Genomic DNA, 19,909 nt, shown 5'->3' on the forward strand with positions numbered 1-19,909 from the left:
AGCTGCCCGGGAAAGCATGGCAGTCAGCTCGGGATCGGACTCGGGCAATGCTGGCACACCCGAGGGCGGCAACACAGCCGAATCCTCACTTCCCGAGGACTCATGCCCACCTTGTGATGCAGTGATCGACATTGCATCCTCCTGTGGAACGCCAAACGAAACGCGCGGGGCCTCCGTAGAGGGACCAGCGGTTTCGGTTTGCACGCTCGCGGGTACCAATGCTGAAGAGGGGTGTGTGGACCGTGGACGTGTCGGCGGTTTGTCCCACACAGATACCCTCAGGTCACCCTGGCCACCAGCCGAAGTACAGCCTCTCGGGGAGACCGTAGATCGGGGTGTGGATGAGGGGACTCTCGCTCTGATGAGCTCATTGAGTCTCGACCGCAGCATGGAGATGGTCATGTTCCCGCAATGAGAACATGAATCATCCACAAACGCTGCTTCAGCGTGATCAACGCCCAAACACGCTAAGCAGAGATTGTGCCCATCAGGAGAAAATACATCGCGACCACAACCAGAAGTGCACGGGCGAGACATCTTTAAAAAGACGTGCCACATGCAAAGCTCTTTTTGTGAGAGGAAAACTCCGCGGATGTTGAAGCGAACAGGGAGAAATCACACTAACTGTCAGATCACTGACAAGATCAGCAGGGAAGTGTGCACTCGCTGAAATCGCCGTCACACCAACACCGGAGAGCTCGCTCGTCTCGAAGGAATGAGAAGAAATAACTCAGAATTTTGGCTTACAAGGAGTGGAGAAGTTCTCGGCTCCGAAGCGAAAACATATCTGCATTGTGCCAGCGTACTTCCTTATATACCCCCTGCGGCGGGCGGAGTTACGCTATGCAAATTCCGCAGACCCATGGCATTTCATTGCCATTGGCTCGTTTTATATACTCGAAGGTGATAGGCTTCTAAGCGAAACCCCAATCGTCGTCATCCGACGTAACTCGGAGTGACCACGAAAGGGAACCAAAGTTTCCTACAGTATATCCCATCACTCTTAACTCAAAACACATAATGCCTAAAAATCTCCAGTAAAAACAATTTACCATTACACAATTCCCCATCATGCATCTTGCTGATTCTGAGTGTTGTGAATGTGGTTATACTGTAATTTGTTTATTTATTTTTATTTTATGTTAAGCCTCAATTGCATGGAAAGTGGCATGTTTGTGCTGAAAATTATAATTATTTAAAGGCCCACTAAAGTGCCTTGAAATGCGCAGCATTATTCAATGTGTTGACATAATTTCCACTGAAACAGGAAGACAGGGCGGGACATATCGAAAAGCCAATAGCGTTTCCTTTATATCACAGCTCGGCCAGAGCCGTTGATCTCAGTAAAGCCACAGTTTCCTCCTAATCTCTAACGGTTTCTCATCCTAATCTCCTTCATATCGCTTTAAAATATAGAATTCTGTGTAGAATTCAAATAGGTCCGATATGTTTTGTGGTCTGCACCGACTCACGCATATGTTCCATTCTGTGCTATCATATCTCAGGACCGGAGCAGACTATGTGCGCACTGTGGCGGTTTGTGTGACACTAAGGCCCCGTCCACACTACTGCGTTTTAGTTTAGAAACGGAGAATTAAAACGAATACGATCTCCGTCCACACCAGCGTTTTAGCTGCGTATTAGAACTGATCTCCGTCCACATTAAAACGACTGAAAACGCGGATCACGTGACCATTCACCAACACTGGGCATGCGCGTGCCGGTGTAAACACAACTTCATTGATAAAAATTATCCCACCATGCGCTGGTTCTTCCCGGGTTAACCCAAACCCGACGCTCCATGTACGGTCGGTACCGCAGCTGCACACGGGAATTTTCACAGATCGCTCGAATAATAGCTTGCCTCCGGCGCATGTAGGCAGTTATAGCATTGTAAAATGCAGAATTTACTTGCACAACAGCGGCTAGCAAAGATACTGTATACGCCATGACTGATGACACCCAATCATAGAGCCGAGCGTGAGCCTCTACTACGTCATCGTTTCTAAAGTCCTCCGTTTTGACCCGTCCACACTAAAACGCCCTCCGGAGATTCAAAACGAAAAACGGGTCTGCAGCGTTTCTAAACTTCTCCGTTTTGGGTCTCCGTTTTTGCCGTTTTAGTGTGGGCGGGAGGTGCAAACGTAGCAAAAGGTCTCAGTTTTTAAACGAAAACGCAGTAGTGTGGACGGGGCCTAACACAAAACCAGACTTCATTCCCCCCAATGGAAAGCATATTTACACTGTCTGAATCGTTCCCTATCCCCTATATATTGCACTGTGTGCCATTCACCATGTAGAAAATAGTAAATGTGTGAACAAGTGACCGATTTTAGCCGCAGCTTCAGCATCTATTTATAATGTAGGGGGCACTTTAGATTCTAGAGAGCATTTGATTGGACAGAAAATCGGATGAGAAGCTGAAGTGCAGCGTGATGTCATCAAAATCATTGAAGTGAGAAGTGAGAGACTAAGTTTTGAATGCTTCTAAATGTGAATTTTGTCATTGTTTTGGAGCACACTAGCTTAACATATTCATACTAAAAGCCCAAAAACTTAAATTTCGATTACATGGGGACTTAAATATGCCTTTAGTATACCACTAAACCACTGCATAAAAACGGATTGAATTTTATTGCAAGTAGTTGGCAATAAGATACAGTTTTTTGCAATACAAACACTGTGCGCTAGAAGTAGCCTAATATTGTGAAATAATATTACAATTTAAAATCACTGTTTTTAGATTAATTTAATTTAAAATATAAGTTATTCCTGTGATGGCAACGCTGAATTTTCAGCATCATTAATCCAGTATTCAGTGTCACATGATCCTTCAGAAATCATTCTAATATTCAGATTTTTTCAGGATTCTTTGATGAAAGAAAAGTTCAAAAGAACAGCATCTATTTGAAATATAAATCTTTTATAACAATGTAAAAGTCTTCCAGCATCAATCCTCCACCTCAATTGGACTTTTCTTTCCTTATTTAGATATAGGGAGGTTTTAAGTGTTATACTCGAGCAAGCCAAATGCTTTTATATCACTTTGGTGAACATGAACTTTTGGATGATCCACAGGTCAGCGGCCATATAAAGCTCTTATGACGTGAGAGACAGGCGGTATAGTCAAAAAAACGAGTCTGCAAAGGTGAAAGCAGATGATCAGTGAAGGTAAATACCAAAGGGAGATATTAATCCTACATATGAAAGATTCCCCTCATTCCTGGAGCCTTAGCGAGCTGCAGCTGGCAGTGATTATAGCATGATTCACTTTAGCTGCACATAGAGGCTGCTTGTAAAAATATGAACAGTATAACTGTTTCCTGAGCTTGTGCTGACAGCAGCTCCCAGGGGAACGCTGCCGCCGTGCTCTCGCAGAAACACATGCGCCTCACGTCACGTCAGCGACTATCGGAACCGCTTTCCTGCATACAAACACAAGCTAGCCCGCTAACGCTAATTCCTTTGCTACATGCCTTGTGAAATATGTTAGTGCACTAGACTTTGAGGCTGTGTGAGGAGAGCCCTGTGACTCATGGGGTTATATCCGAGCACAGTTAAAACAATTTGTGGATTATTAATTTTTTTTAATGCACTTATGATGAAACCAAGTCCTTGGAATGTGAATTTGACTAACAGTGAAAAACGACATAATGGTCTAACAGATGTAACAGCCAAGGAAGTCCTTATCAGATTCTGGGCAAATGAACAATGGGAAACATCACTCCCACATGAGGCCTGGAGCATAAATAAAAACCAATTATCATGTCATTGGAGTCCAAATTCTACATTAGCGCTTTGCTAGGTCTTAAATCTGTGGATACAAAAAGACAATTTAAATGCTATTTATTATGTGTATGTTTCAATGCACATGCTTTAAAGGTGCACTCATAACGAAAGGCCTGTGCCTTTTCTTTTAAAATAGCCACTTTGCTTTAGTTAACAAGCAATTAATTTTTTGTCAGTTGCACATGATATTAAGGGGAGGGACATTCACGTTATAGAGAGCAATTCATTGGATAAAAATTGGTGTAGTCATCAGGTTCATTTTCCTTGATAAGAAAGACTGTAAATATTAATGTGTACAATACTGATCAAAGTTTGGGGTTGGTGAGATTTGTTTAATGTTTAATGTTTTTTGTTTAAGAAGTTTCGGTTACACATTATTTTAAGGTGTCATTGTTACAGTGTAATTAAATATTTAAAGGGATCATATAATGCCATTTTTGTACAAGCTAATATGATTCTTTAGGGTCTAAATTAAAAGTTTCTAATATACTTTAATTTAAAGTTCTCATTAGTATTGTAAGAAAAAACGCTAATTTTACCTGGTCAAAAACAGCTCTGTTTTCAGCACGCCGTTTAAGTGAATATGTCTTTAAATGATAATGAGCTTTGCTCACCCCGCCCCTCTGTTCTGTGCGTACACCGTTTTTAACACAATAACCATAACGCGTTGTTCATTATAAACGTGGGATTATGAATTATATTGAGAACGTCGTACATATGAAACATGCCGTACTGTACCCTGAGTGTAAACCTTAGCCGCATTCATCGTGAAGCGTGCTAGCAATTTGCAATAAATATGAATATAAAGGTTAATAAAACATTACACTCACTTCTTCTTATGGAGGTGCAGCAGGAACACGAATAGTTGGTACCGATTCTTTTTTTCAGGAGCAGCTTCTTAGCAAAACCAGCTTTATACTGACCCTCGTTTATAAAGCAGTCTGGTGTGTGAAATGATTCTCTCAAACATGAAAGCATTGACTTTGATCGTGGGGAATATTCCCTTCGAAAACAAAACTCAGCCACTGCGTCTTCAGTGGTTCGGATTTAGGAACATCAAAATGACTGCTGTGTTCCTTATTACACCCAAGAATAGAACACCACAATCGCTTAGACGCCATTCTGCTCATAGACAGTGCTCCAGCATATCAACAATGACACGCGGACTATGATGACAGACAGCTCGCTCACGAGGGCGTGAGGGCGGGTCTGTGTTGAAACGCTGCTGTCAATCAACAATCGTAGGAGGGGCGTCGATTTTGTGACGTCACAAAATCGAACGGCTTGATTTGAGACAGGGGAAAACATATAAGAAGATTTAAAAAAAAACACTGGATGGATTTTTATCATTTTATGATGGTTGTGTACAGGCACTGCCAACACACATTTCAGTACAATCAACTTGTAAAAGTGCATGTACCATTATATGACCCCTTTAAGTACAGAGTAATATTAATTAACAACATGTACTTACTATAGGGTTAGGGTAGGATTAGGGTTTGGTTGAGGGTAATTTGCATGTAATTATGCATAATTTACTGTTACTACTATGGTAAGTACATGTAACATACAAGGACACTGCAAAATAAAGTGTTATCAAAGTATAACCCAGTAATATTGTGAAATATTATTACAATTCCAAATAACTGTTTTCTATTTTAATACATTTTAAAATTGTATTTACTCCTGTGATGCAAAGCTGAATTTTCAGCATCATTACTCCAGTCTTCAGTGTCACATGATCCTTCAGAAATAATTCTAATTTGCTGATTTGGTGCTCAAGAAAGATTTTTATCTTTTATCTTTAATGATTTTTATTGATTATTACTATCAATGTTGAGAATTCAAAAGAACAGGATTTATTTACAATTGTTTTTCACAGTGTAAACATCTTTACAGTCATTTTTGATACATTTGATTTTTTTTTTTTTTTTTTTTTTTTTTTTTTTTTAATCTTACTGACCCCAGACTTTTGAACGGTAGTGTTTATCTTCTAAAAGTGAATTTTATCAGATCAGGAGTAGACTCTCATATATACCTTTATTTATTCCATAAGGTTTAAAAAAATAAAAAAAGTAACAAAAGTGAACATATTTATAAATACTGATCTCATATATCATTAGCGAGACCGAACAGGCAGTAAAGTGCATTCATTTTTTTATTTCCTCTGGTCCTCAATGTCTTACATTACAGCTGTGTATGTCCTCATAATATCTCTCTATAACTGTATCATGATGAGCATCTGTTAGTCATACTTCTGTTTAAAAGGGCGATTCTTGGAGTTTGTTTTTGTTCTGTTCATTTCTGAAATTCAGAATATGACTCTTTGATGTGTGCACTAAAGGCAGAGGGCCTTGACTTAGGGGGGCAGGAACGACTTCACAGGGCCATTGGTTGGCACTTCGTGTCTCGCTGAAACTCGGTTTTGCATATTTGAAGACTTGCTTGTGACAGCTGCATCTAATGGCACTAACAAAGCCTTTATTTGTTCCATTGTGTGCAAGCATGAGCAAGCTATCATAACTTCCCCAGAGCCATCACAGTGTACAGTAAGTCAGGGGCATGTTATGGAGAAGTGGCATCTGGAGTGAAGAACAGGCTTGTACTCAATCAAAACCAGGCTCATGACTTTCCATTATAACAAGAATTGGAATAGGATGAAGCATGTTAGAGTAAATAAAAAATAAATGAATAAAATAAATAAATAATGTTTTACTTAAGGCTATGTGACTCTTTCTAAAGTAATACTTTCAGATCTTTCACATGGTTAAAGGTAAGATGGGGTGAGGCTCTAAAGTTCCTTTTAATAACATTCAGAAGACTCTTGTAATAAAAGTTGTATACTCCATATTAAATTTTATGGTGTGTTTTTTGGCCTGCTTATCTTTCACCATTAATCTTAATAGTTAACGTTCACTCTCTGTCTTAGGTTATCTGGAGCTTTGCTGTCTCCAGGGATCAGTCTGCTGAAGGCCACTACATCTCCTCCACCAACACTAGAGAAGCAACAGAACTCCTCTACCAACCAGCAACACCTCCACAGTCATCATAAACCCTATTCCACCTTCCACAACCTGCCTACAAGTGAGGGTACGAGACCGTACGTGTCATTTTCAGAGATTGTTTGATCGGATTTTACTGGGTGGATCTTGTTCAAGTATTCACACTGTTAATCACATTAAAAGTCCAGCACTTTATTGAACCTTTAAACAAAATCCTTTTTTTTTGTTGTATATTTCATACATCAGGCTTTTATGGCTCATATAATATGATATAGAGAATATAGAGCTACTATATTTGGAAAAACACCTCAATCAGAGGCTCAAACTGAGAATTTTTTTTGTAATTTGGTGCAGTTTTTAATATGGCCAAATGAGAGTAATAGCGGTATAATGCATTTTATTTTTATTTATTTTTATAAATAGCAGGCAACTTACATAAAATGCATATAATGACAGTTGTCATTAGAGTATTAGTAGACTGTCTGATTAATATCTGCTAACTCTTTATTGTGATGGTCCCCAACAGACATTCTACTGACTATAAGTAACTTTTCATCTCCATTCCAACTTATTCTACTAGACCCGAACCCTAACACCTAACCCTGATCTAACAGTCTACTAATACTCTAATGAGAGTTAGTGAACCATCAAAATAAAGCGTAACCGAAGAGTGTGTACAAAAAGTTTTGATCATGTTGATAATTTCAAGGCCTTAGAAATTTGCATATCAAATATGATACAGTAGGCCTTCAATTTTTAACCTGATGTGCCAAAAAAATAAAAATGAAATCAGTATTGATTTTAGCACCCATCCCCTGCCTTTACTCCTTTACTCCTGATCTATTGGAATATACCTGTTTAAAATATCAGCTCATGAGAACTGGCATAGTCTCTGCAGTGCTCTGTGTATTAGCCAGAACATGTGGGCTGAAAGAGACGCCTGGAACCACAAGAGGAAGCTTTTTGCTCTAAAACCACCCAGTCCAAAACAGCTAAGCTGTCTGTCAAAAGAACTGCTAAAGGAGAAACGCTCAACTTCCCTGTCAGGACACAGATGTGCATGTGTGTACCACCTCAAATCCCAGACCCCCATCCTAACGAGACTACTTGTTTAACACTTCTGGAAGCAAACTTGGAGAAAGAGGGAAAAAATAGAAATACAAACAGGAATACTGTTACAGTCGTGGTTTTTGCTACATTGTGAAAGAGCTATTTTAAGTTTTGAATCTAAAGCCACAATTGAATGACATTTCATTCTAATGCTTATATATTGTGTTTTCTATCAATGTTTGTTTACAGATTACCGTGGTAACTTCCAGAGCTGTTTCCATTTTGGTGACAGCTACCGAATGGACCAGTCCATCAGCGGCGGTCATCAACCGGCAGAGTCTCACAGCTTCAACACAAACCCACACAACGGCTTCCACATGAGCTGTTCCACCAACACCTCTTCCACAGGTACGCAAATACATTTTGGTGTAATTTCTTGGGCAAGACAGGTCAATTGTCAACAGTGTAGTGATGTATAAAGCACAGATCACAAAGAACTAAGAACTTTCACTTTTAATCTAAGAAGCTTTCTCTTGGTCAACACTGCAAATTTGTGTAACCAACTTGAACCCATTATGAAATCTGCGTGGGGATATCGTTCACCCTCACATGAAATTCCTGATTGCGCAGATTCCTTTTGTAATGACAGGATTTCGCCTGTGAAAACTGACTGCACCTTTACCTCCACAAATCCTGTTATTATTAAGCAATATAACAATAAAATGAAGCACGACTGAAGCATGACTGAAATGAACAGTAGATTCATTTCAGGACCAGTAATAGGCAATATGCTTAGAAACAGGTCAACTGATCTGGCTTGTGTTTCTCAAAACTCATTAGTGGCAATGGTTCCACTACCTAAGCTTACGATACTTTTCGGAAATGCAGTCCTGGCTAGTTATTCTTTCCAGGTTACTCAACTATTTGTCTGGTTTCACTACCTCAAAAAGTATTCTTGGTGTTAAATGAGAGTATTTAAAATGTGCAAAAATAAGGGCCTACCTTATCTACACTCTTAAAAATATAGGTTCTTTATTGGCATTGATGGTTCCATGAAGAACTTTTAACATCCATGGAACCATTGCATTCCACAAAACATTCTTTATAGTGGAAAAAACCACTATAAAAAAATGGTTCAAGAACTGTTCACTGAGAGGTTCTTTGGGCGACACAAAACTGTTCATCTATGGCATCACTGCGAAAAAACCCTTTTAGAAACTTTATTTTTAATCGTTTACCCTTCAAGGTACCTAAAGGTACTTACTATGCGTAAAGTACTCATATGCGCTCTTTAGGGGTAGATTTAGTGATTATCTAATGGGACAATTTGTGCACATTTTCTGAGAGTGTTTAATGAAAGTATAAAACATTTTTCCATATGTTCTCTTTTTCTTAATGCAAAGGTTTCAGCTTGGTGCCCGACATCATAGGGTCAGGTTGCCAGTTCTCGCCGGGCACAGAGGAAAGTGTTTTCTTTCAGGTGGGCGGCTTCGATCGCGGCTTGAGCCAAATGTCTTCAGTGTACACCGAGACGTAGAATTAGGTCATCCTGTCGGCCATCAACACAAATGTCTTCTTTCAGACCAAACAGTCTTTTTTTATTCTTTTCTTCCATCAACGCAGTTTCAACCTGTCAGAGATTCCGTTTTTCTCCGAATTCAGCTCTTTTTTTTTATCCCTTAAAATGCATTGTTGAATCACCTCATTGGACTGAAATATTATCTGCCTCCTTGATGACCCGAAAAGCTGCTATTCCCCTGCAATGAAGGTTAAATAATGAGGGCTCTGTGTTGTTGAGTGTGTTTATTTGTGGGATGTTATGAAATTGTGCTTTTTTTCCCAGTGTTTTGAAAGATATGTTCAAAGTCTCATGAGATACTCCCTTGTCGTCATCACCGCATCACTAGTCTTAATAAATCCAGCTGGTCAGCTCTGATCCAATTGTGACTTTGGAACGGTTTGATAGAAACTTCAGAGCCACCACAGCTCATCAGTGATGAGTTCCACATTTCCCTGTCAGAGCTCTTTTTCTGATTTGTTGGCTGTCGTGTTGGAAACAATTATTTAGTGTTGCTGTGTTTTGTCAGTGAATGTTTGCAAATGTTTGTATTGCTTTGTCATTTGGTTGTCATCATCCCAGAAAAAAAGAGTTCTTTATTTTGTGATGGTTGATGGCTTTTAATATCTACCACACTTTCAACATATGTATAAAATGTACAGTTTGTTTAATATTAATGATGTCAATCTCTGAAAATAAATGACTCTTGAATATTGCAGTCTAATGCTCATCATTGTATGTTTTAAGTATGGTAATAATGTCAAGAGCTTGACTAATCAAACATGGTGTTACTCACATTGAATATCATTAAACTCTGTTAAAATACTATAAAATATACTGGGCACTCAAATGGCAAGACGTTTTGCAAATGATGTGCATATGTTCCCTAAACTTTATTAGAAACTAGTCTCAAACATATGATGGACTGAGACGAAAAAGAAAAAAAACGTTTAAGACTTGCAGACTATTGTTAGGGGAAGTCTGCCCCCTTTTGGAGAGGATGAGGATCATTCATCATTCACAAATCTTATAATGTACATTTAAGTTGCAAATATTTACTAACTATAAAAAATAAACGAGACCATAGAGAATACAGCAACCTAAAAGACTTAGATGGTACATTTTATTGTTTCATGTAATTAGGGCTCTACACTTAGAAGCTCTTGTGTCCTTAAAAATTCAGTCTGTCCATCACAACAAAGCGATCGTGTCTTTTCAGAAAAGTTGTACTAAACCGCTCAATTCATATGGATTAGTTTTACGATCTCTTTATTAACTTCTTGAAGCGTCGAAGTATCAGTTGCGTAGCTGTCGGGATATAAAGCTCTCAGATTTCATCAAAAAGATCTTAATTTGTGTTCTGGAGATGAACGAAGGTCTTACGGGGTTGGAACGACATCAGGGCGAGTAATTAATGACAATTTTCAGTTTTGGGTGAACTAACCCTTTAAGACTGTAACATTATTGTTTTATACACTCAGACATGGGAAAATAATTCATCATAATTTCCACACTTACATTTTTTTTATCACTTTATTGTATGTAGGCTACAAGATTTATTTAATATTTAAACTGGACTCTCAAAGTGACAGTTGAAATAAATATTGAAAATAAATGAACAAAGAAAAACAATTATAGTAATAGTAAATAGTAACATGAATGTGCAGTTAGATGCAAGTGACCGTACTTGGGTGGACGAAAGTGCAAGACATTTTATTTTGAGCAAAATGCAATATTTCAAGACAAAATGACCAAAAAACTGCCAATTTTGTTAGCCCATTAGGAAGTAATAATTCACACTGGTTACCTGAATAATTTTTGCACATTCATTGTCACTTTCACCCTTAAATGCTCATACTGTAGCGTTCTGGTTGTATTGCTTGAGTCTATTCGTCTTTCTTGGCTTTGGTCTTCCGGAGGTAGAACTCCAGCTCTTTCCCTTCCAAGATGATTCCGTCTGCTCTGCCACACTAGCCAGGCCTGAACGCAATACAGGCTGAGGAAGCAGAACATTAAAAAGCAATTCTTAGACAGAAGCACTGTGACTCTTACTAATTAAACAAAGATTTGTCTTTGACTGAGACCATTATGACTGGTTTTGTACAACATGCAAAAATAAACAGATGTCAAATAAACATGAGGGAAACATAAAATGAAGTTTCTTGGTCTTGTTTCTTGTTCTAATGGGAAATGTGTCAAATGATCATAAAAATGAGAACATCCTGTGACTTTACTAAATCAGTTGGTGAGGTTTAAATTATGGTTATTTGCTTTGGACTAAGGATTGACTGGACTGGTGCGGATGAGTGCTGTTGAAAAAACAACTGTTTGCCAATGATCAGATTTTTATTTATTTTTATTTAATGGAGATGATTGTGATTGTCTCAAAGGATCCATGATGGGAAAAGTGTGGAAAACTCACAGAGAAGCTTTGCCTGGAACTGACCCTCCTTTTATGCAATTAAAAGCTTCAAGATGGTTTATCTGGGAAAGATTCTGATGTCGTTCATGGTGGGGATTGTTGGACCAATGTCCCGGTCATTCATTGTATATCTGATTTGAATATTAGTGCTAAATTTGAAAACAATATGTATTCTTGCTTAAGATGCCATATTAACCCATATTAATATTAGCTTGAACACAAAAAGGACTACAGAGGTGACTGTCAATTAGTATGTGCGTTCTTCCCCTGAGTGTAAGGAAATAACTGTCTATATCAGGCATCAATAGTCCATATTAATCAACATAAATCACCAAAGCAATTACAAGCTCTTTGAAAAGTTTGCATAGCATCTGTGTAAATATATTGCAGCTGGTGGTTTTGGAAAAGCTCTTGTCATTTTTGTGTGCAATATGCATTGCAGAGGGTCCATGAACAATCTGAGGCTGAATCTCTAATAATAGAAATTCTCATCTATTTATAAAGTGAGCTATATGAAATGAACGCCTACCAGCTTTGCACCTTTCTTGCAGCCCAGAGGAATGGCATAGTGAGCTTTAAAACACTGCCAGTACGTTGTGCTGTCCACCAGAACAATGCAGTTCTTCACCAGGGTCTTGGTTCTTTGAAGCTCATTGTTGGAGGCATTGTACACAGCGTCAATAATCCTGGTTTTGCGAGTACAATCTGTGAGTTAGAGTGACACAATTAGGTAAAAAAAAAAAAAAAAAAAACCCAGAGAACCTCCAGAGTAGGATTTTACCAATGTCATGTTTAGATTTGGCCACAGAGAATAAATAATTCACATGGCATGATGAATGCCATGTGTAAAAACTGAAAAATGTCTATGCAACCCAAGAGACAGACATTTAAGAACAGGTCAATTCAACAGTTTTCCCTGCTCAAGCAAATTGTTTTGTTTACCAGTAATGCGTTACATCAGAGACTTGACGCAAAATTTATGAGAAACTTTCCAGGCACCACTTCCATGATCTCAGTCTAAAGGCATCTCATGGTTTTAATACTTCTAAATGCACTGACACACACACTCGGTGTCCTGACCACGAATGAAAAAAAATTAGTTAGCAAGACATTTGGAAGCTACCAAAATGCTCCAATTTGTCAGTTTATAACATAAAAACTTTGGCCCTCAGTCACTCTTTCACTAGACCATAATGATTAAAATTTTTAAATGGATGTTTCCATGTTTTAAAAAGTCAATAATAAAGTATTTCAATTAAAGATTGAATTTAAGTCAGTTTGTAGTTCTAAGACCTACAATCTGAATTTACTATTGGTAACCAGATGATTTAATAAATAGGCCTAAAGTAAAAAATATTTTTAAAAAAATGTCAGAGGACCGATCTAAAAAGTTTCCAAATAATGATTACTATAATTTACTTTTATTCTTTATATAAATGAAATATGCGCATCAAATAAAGAATCACATGTGTTTGCGAGAGGGCGACCCAGTTCATACTTTATTCCTTTTCCGTCCGGTTTTACGGAGCTTGTGCCAGTGATCCCTGGAGATACCCGAAGAGTTATGAAAAACACAAACAAATGAATTTACATTACATACTGATTATAGATGTCAGTAGGCCTAGGCTACTTCTAATGCCTAGAATTCAACGTTTTTGCTGTAGCTAATTGCTGGAAATCAGAGGTGGACAAAGTACACAACTTCCTTACTTGAGTAAAAGTACAGACACTACTGGTCAAATAGTAAAAGTTGTAAAGACCGATTTTTACTTAAGTAAAAGTACAGAAGTACTCGTTTTTAAAAGTACTTAAGTATCAAAAGTAAAAAGTAAATGTCAATGTATTGTTTTATTATTGTTGCACTGTTGTATGTAATACTCACAGTAACTTATGCCTCAGGAATCTATGCCTGCGTACCCTCATATCATTATCAAATGTATTTCTAGAACACAGTTCCAATAGTGGGATTGAATGTGAGATTGAATAAGTGCACTCAATAACGTCCACAATGGTTTCGGAAACCCAAATGGCTGTTCCCTCAAAGAGTGCCCTATTTAAAGTTTTTGGGCTTTTAGTATGAATATGTTAGCCTTACTGTTATCTGTAAGCTAGAGTGCTCCAAAACAATGACAAAATTTGCATTTAGGAGACCAAACCCAACGTTGAAAATGAAAATCAGGTTGATGTCAGAATCCAACATCAGATTGACGTCGGACAGAGGTTGTAATGTGGTTGAAAATGAAAATCGGGTTGACATCAGAAACCAACATCAGTCGGGTTCTGACGTCAACCCGACTTTCATTTCCAACCAAAATCCAACGTCGGATGCTGACGTCAATCTGATGTCGGGTTCTGACGTCAGTCTGACATCGGGTTTCTGACGTCCACCCGACTTTCATTTCCAACCAAAATGCAACCCCTGCAACCAAAATCATCCCCTGACTGAAGTTACAACTTTCTACTCAAGGACCTTGACAGAAATGTAGTGGAGTAAAAAGTACAATATTCGTCTTTCAAATGTAGTGAAGTTAAAGTAAAAAGTTTCCAGAAAAAATAATACTCAAGTAAAGTACAGATACTCAAAAAGTGTACTTAAGTACAGTACTCAAGTAAATGTACTTTGTTACTGTCCACCTCTGCTGGAAATAGCAAACTGCACACGAACAGTTACTGCAAATCTCCTGTCGCGGATATTGTGCAACCTGATTTGATTATATGTTTTATAGGTTCAATAACTTACTATTATGATTTTGTCTCTGTGTTGCAAAAGCATTACTGAACGATCTACAGGCTAAACAGCTGATTTGGATTATTTAATGTCAGGCCTGCTGTTTATTCACATTTCAAACACCCTTTGACACTCTCTGCGCGCATGGCATGTAGTCAGGTCTGCATAACAAAACTAGCCAAAAGTAGCCCAACGACTATCCCAAATATCAAAACTCAAAAAATGCTATTCTCCTCCTACCTAAAATACATATTTTACAGTCACTGTTATGCAAATTGAAAGCCACTATATCATAGCGATCAAACACATCTCAAAAGCGCAGTGGCCAACAAACTTAACATCAATCAGTTTTATCATTGGTAAAATATTTAGTTTCAAGGACTTCTGTTGAATATAATTTATGCAATACATTTGAAACCTTTTCCAGTGTAGGGATATGTGAGAAGTCAAGTAAAGTCACCTTTAATTAGGCTAGGCTATATAGCGCATACAGTACAGATTGTTTCAAAGCAGCTTTACAGTGATAACAGGAAAACTATGAATTTCGGCTGTTGTTCAGCTGAAGTCAGTTAAATGTTGCTTCAGTTCCATTGTAAATACCATAAATTATTGAATTATCACCCCGCGGCAACTGTTGGTAGCCCAATCCCACGGGAAAACAACAGACTTGGCAACCCTGGCGTACGTATCGTGAAAACAGCTGCAGTCAAGTTACATATAGTACATACCTATAGTGCCATCTAGTGCACTTCACTTAATAAAGACGCACAATTTGTAAGATAGATAGTACAAAGCTGTTTAGCATAATTAATAACATTCCACCCTTGAGTTACTTAAAATGAGAGTATACTTCATTTACATTCAAGTTCTATTGTGGTTGATGACAAAGCAGGAGATTTCACCTCTCCAAAATGCAAAAAAAAAAAAAAAAAAAAGAACAAGTCGTCACATCTCTACTAGACAAGTTATATTTACAACCCAAATTAGATATGAGGTTAGTTGTTTCAACAAATCCTTTTAGTCCTGATGGATTAATAGTCAAGGCCTGATTTCAATTTTAACAGCGATTGAAAAAATAGTCTATCAAAAACTGGGTGATTTCTTCTCCTCTGCATGTGGATCAACTATTAAGACTTCTTGCTCTTCCTTGTTATGTAGCTCTGGTAGTAAAAGTTGCTGAAAAGTATAATGAGGCTGACGCAGTACGCAAACACAACTGCATTCATGGAATCAGGGAAGTCACACTCAGTGAAGAGGTTGTATCCAGTGTGAAGAGTCAGCAAGACAAACTGGACCTGTAATGAGAGGTTATTCAAGGTCCTGTTGATGTGTTATGAATGTTTACTCTTATGGATCCTTATGGGAAAAAGTATCAACTGGCCATCTTCTAACAGGACATGTCTATTGAAGCAATTTATTTTTAGAAAAAGAAAAAGAAAAAAGGATTTAACAAAAGGCTCTGATAGTCTAAAAATTTATTTTCAAATGACCAGATTAGCAATGCGTGTGTGTTTGTGTGTATTTACCAGCTGCAGTGAGGTGAGGTAGCGCTTCCACCACAGATATTTCTGCATGTGAGGCCCCAGGGCGGCCAGGCCATAGTACGAATACATCACAATATGAACAAAAGTGTTCAGCAGGCCAATAAAAAATGCTGAAAGAATAGGCAAAAAGGCACACAGTTAAAATACAAGATATTCTGTTAAAAAATAATTACATGCATAGCATAATTGTTACATTTAATGGGTCTAAAATATAAAAATCCAAGAGGCTAGGGGAAAAAAGGTGCATATTAACTAATATTGATAAAACCAGATTTTTTTTCCTACCTTAGTAACTGACTATAACGTTAACAATTTATCAGTTCAATTTGTTTTGCATGTTCAGGCATATATTTTTGACTTACATTGACCTCCCGCCACAAATTTCACTCCAGCCCACCAGTTGAAGATCATAGTCGCATGATGATACATGTGTAGAAATGTGAGTTGGCTATTCTTTTTTCTTAGGATGAAAAATACCTAAATGTGGAAATTGACAGAGAAAGCATCTTTTTTTTAAAACCGCATGTCTACCCTGGGTGAAAATATCTGCACTAATTATATCTGTTAAATTAGTCAAACTCACTGTATCACTGAGCTCAATGACTTTAGAGAAGAAGAACCACCAGCATACATTGGCCATCTAAAAGTATAACAAGTACACAACTATAAACAACTATTTGCAATACAGAAATTATTGGTTAGGCAACATGTCAAACAGACGTAATCACCCTCATTCCCAATGGACTGCGGCTATAGTCCACAGGTTGACACAGATAACTGTAGTTTGCCAGCCATGATGTGACCAAGAACTGTGGAAAGAAAAGAAAAATACACTGGTGATACCAGCAGGTCATGAGTGGATGGATCTTTTAAAGATTTGATGACGAAGTTATTTTAACAGAAGTATTTGAAATAACCTTTAAAAAAATTCACCTATATTGGATTGAACTTGAGTAATGTATAATGTACCTCGTGGAACATGTAAACAGACAAACCGACCATGGCAAAGTTGTACACAATAAGCACTGCTTTTAGGTTCACTGGTTCCTTGTGTTTCATAAGTTTGGGTCCGATCCAAATAACACCAAGATAGCACAAAAATATACAGATGATCGGCACAGGAGAGTGGACTAGAAGCCATGGGTCCGTCCGCTTATCTGAAATAAAATGACGGAACACAAGGAGCTTTGCATATCTGTGCATTCTAAAAATTATTATTTATATTTTATAATGTAATGTTTTTTTATGTATTGTTATAATACAAATACTACTACATGTAGATAGCACAGTAAAATAAATGATAATAAATAACAATTTAATTTAATTAAATCACTTATAATAAATCAAATAAATCATACCCCCATTCTCTAGAATCCAGCGGTGCAAGGATTCCACTCTCTGCCACGTTGTTTCCATTGAGGACACTAATATTGGATTGCTCCATTATTAAAATGAAATTTGCAAGACTAGCATTTGACAGTAGAAGAGGTGGAAACACGTACAACCAAGAGTTGTTATTATTATTACCATTACTAACTTTTGCTATGCGGATGAAACATATAGCCTATACATTTCATAAATATCCCTGCTATAATAAATCGAATTAACATAATATATATTGTTTATGCGTTGTTCATACAATCTGAAATAATGAAAATGCAGATTTGTATGACTTCCTTGATGACGAACAAGACTGTTTGAACACAATGGTTTGAGTTAACTTCTTTAAAACGTTCTTTGCTTATCCATTCACATTCTTGCAATTAGTGCAAAATCCGATTTTTTTTTTTAAATGAAATTTAAAGAACATTGTGCGTTTTTATTTTCAACAATTATTGTTTGTACAGTATATGGATTAACCCATATTTTGATAAGTCTGCAATCAACATGAATTTACCGGTGAACTTACCTGAGGTTGAGGACACGTACAAACGTATCGCACTGTGTGGAAGAGTTCAGATCAAGCGCACGGTCAGATGGCAACTTTGAACTTCCACAAAGTTATATGAGTAACATGGGAAATTGTGCGTTATCAGTTGAAGTGCACAGAACTGAAGAAAAACTTTGGACTGCACCCAGTTTTAACAGCTCACATTATACAGTTAAAAGCCCCACCGTTGCAAAGTAAAACATACATATAAATCAGATTTTCTTTTCAAATAGACCAAAGGATAAAACGTTAAACGTTCTGAAAATGTATAGCCTTTTTTCACATAATGTGTTCGATTATAAATAATCACACGTTCATTTAAAAATGTATGTCTTGACTCTTATTTTGACAAGCCAGTGTTAGACAAGGAAGGGCATTCAGGGCACAGAAAATGAAATTAACATGACCATGTTATTTAATTTACCTGTTTGGCTAAAGGCTGTTAAATAATAACAATAATAATTAAAGCTGCAAGCAGCATTTAACGGGGTTCAAGCAGTTAAGGCCTTTAAGCACACAAGCATCAAAAGACATTAAGTTTTATTTAGCAAGCATTTAACAACTGCCATCATAGATGAAAAAGTCAATTTACAGCCAATACAGGCAGTTTACCATAGGAAATATATGGTTTTAAAGCGTTTTTACAGTTATAGCACCTTTTGCCTAGTCTTCTTATAGTCTTGCCTGATCTCCACCACTTATATTAGTAGTACTCAAAGTGTGCCCATATATATGTGTCAGATTTGTTGTAAATATGTAATTTTGATAAGGAGTTTAGACAATTATATTCAGTGGCGTAACGAGCCACCACCGGGTCCTTAAGTAGGATTATCAAGGTGGGCTCCTTGATGACGCAATTGATGACATTGATGACGCAATGTCCACGAGTAGGCTACCATGAATAGGGCAGGATATGATCATACACAGCATATAAGAGATGAGATGACTAACAAAATCAGGAGTAGCCTACGCTCACCAAAAACAAAACAAAAAAAATAACAAAAAAAACACTGGTGACAGCGCACCATAACACATTGTTAGGCCTAGGTCCAAATACATAAAAAAGATGCTCTCTTAAATTATAGCGGGATTTTCCGAGCTTTCCTTTGTGCAACTGCAAAATTGTCGATTAGATTAAGATTGTGCGCACGGGCATTCTCAATTGACCCTTCGCAGGGAGTTTGATTGACAGGCGATCTGACTAATCATAATCCGCCATTTTGTCCAACAAAGCAGTCAGGAGAGTTAGTAGATTAACATTGGAGGATTTAAATTTGAAAAACAAAGTGTACTGACGTCTTAGCACTTTAAAACAATATTCCTTTTATGTTCATTCATGTTTATTTTAATGCTATAAATTAACTAGAAGGAAGAGATGATCAGTTCACAAGCAGCTTTAACTGAGCCTCGAGTCTACAGCGATCTGTCAGACACATTAAAGAGTCACAAAACGGTATTTATTGTTTAAATGTCTCTAAAAAATGACTTTTCTCTGATCCGCAATGTATTTTTGCGTGAGAACTTGGTGTGGTGTGAGAGTGGCATCGCTTGTCAGACATAGCAACAGTAACTAAAGTGGGCGGGTCTTTGCGAACGGTCATTGACAGTATGGACGGGGATTCACCAGTCCCAATTCAAAACAAATTTCATCACAATCCATCATTGTTCGTTTCAAACATGTGAGAGCATCAAAATGATCCATGGGTGAAATTGACTGGATTTAATTTATTTTTTTGTCAGTTCCTATCATAATTTTAACATTTTGCCGTTATTGTTTAGCTATTTACTAGGGGTGTAACGATTCGTTTTAACAACGATTCGATTCGTATCGCGATTCGTGGTTGTCAATACGATTCAAGGACGATATTGGATCATTTAGAACGATC

The 19,909-nt window shown here is 37.6% G+C and overlaps 2 protein-coding genes across 3 annotated transcripts in view; one reads left to right on the top strand and one right to left on the bottom strand.

Annotated features, from left to right (window-relative positions):
• Window positions 1-10,117, top strand: part of glis1b (GLIS family zinc finger 1b) — an 80,588-nt gene extending 70,471 nt beyond the window's left edge. For both annotated transcript variants that reach the window (XM_082188474.1, XM_082188473.1), the window contains exons 9-11: window positions 6,719-6,879; window positions 8,091-8,249; window positions 9,245-10,117. In XM_082188474.1, the coding sequence (XP_082044600.1) occupies window positions 6,719-6,879; window positions 8,091-8,249; window positions 9,245-9,378 (454 nt within the window). In that variant the 3' untranslated portion in view covers window positions 9,379-10,117. The remainder of the gene's footprint in view (window positions 1-6,718; window positions 6,880-8,090; window positions 8,250-9,244) is intronic.
• Window positions 10,118-14,630: 4,513 nt separating this feature from the next.
• Window positions 14,631-18,198, bottom strand: elovl8b (ELOVL fatty acid elongase 8b). The gene is made up of 8 exons (XM_082188513.1): window positions 18,003-18,198; window positions 17,452-17,517; window positions 17,063-17,250; window positions 16,822-16,902; window positions 16,677-16,733; window positions 16,456-16,570; window positions 16,076-16,203; window positions 14,631-15,844 (listed from the first exon to the last, which is right to left on the bottom strand). Exons 2-8 carry the CDS (start codon window positions 17,507-17,509, stop codon window positions 15,677-15,679), a joined length of 795 nt encoding a protein of 264 aa, XP_082044639.1. The 5' UTR covers window positions 17,510-17,517; window positions 18,003-18,198; the 3' UTR covers window positions 14,631-15,676.
• Between the last annotated feature and the right edge of the window lie 1,711 nt (window positions 18,199-19,909).

The sequence above is a fragment of the Leuciscus leuciscus genome (assembly GCF_965113295.1).
Source record: "Leuciscus leuciscus genome assembly, chromosome: 13".
Taxonomy (NCBI): Eukaryota; Metazoa; Chordata; class Actinopteri; order Cypriniformes; family Leuciscidae; genus Leuciscus; species Leuciscus leuciscus.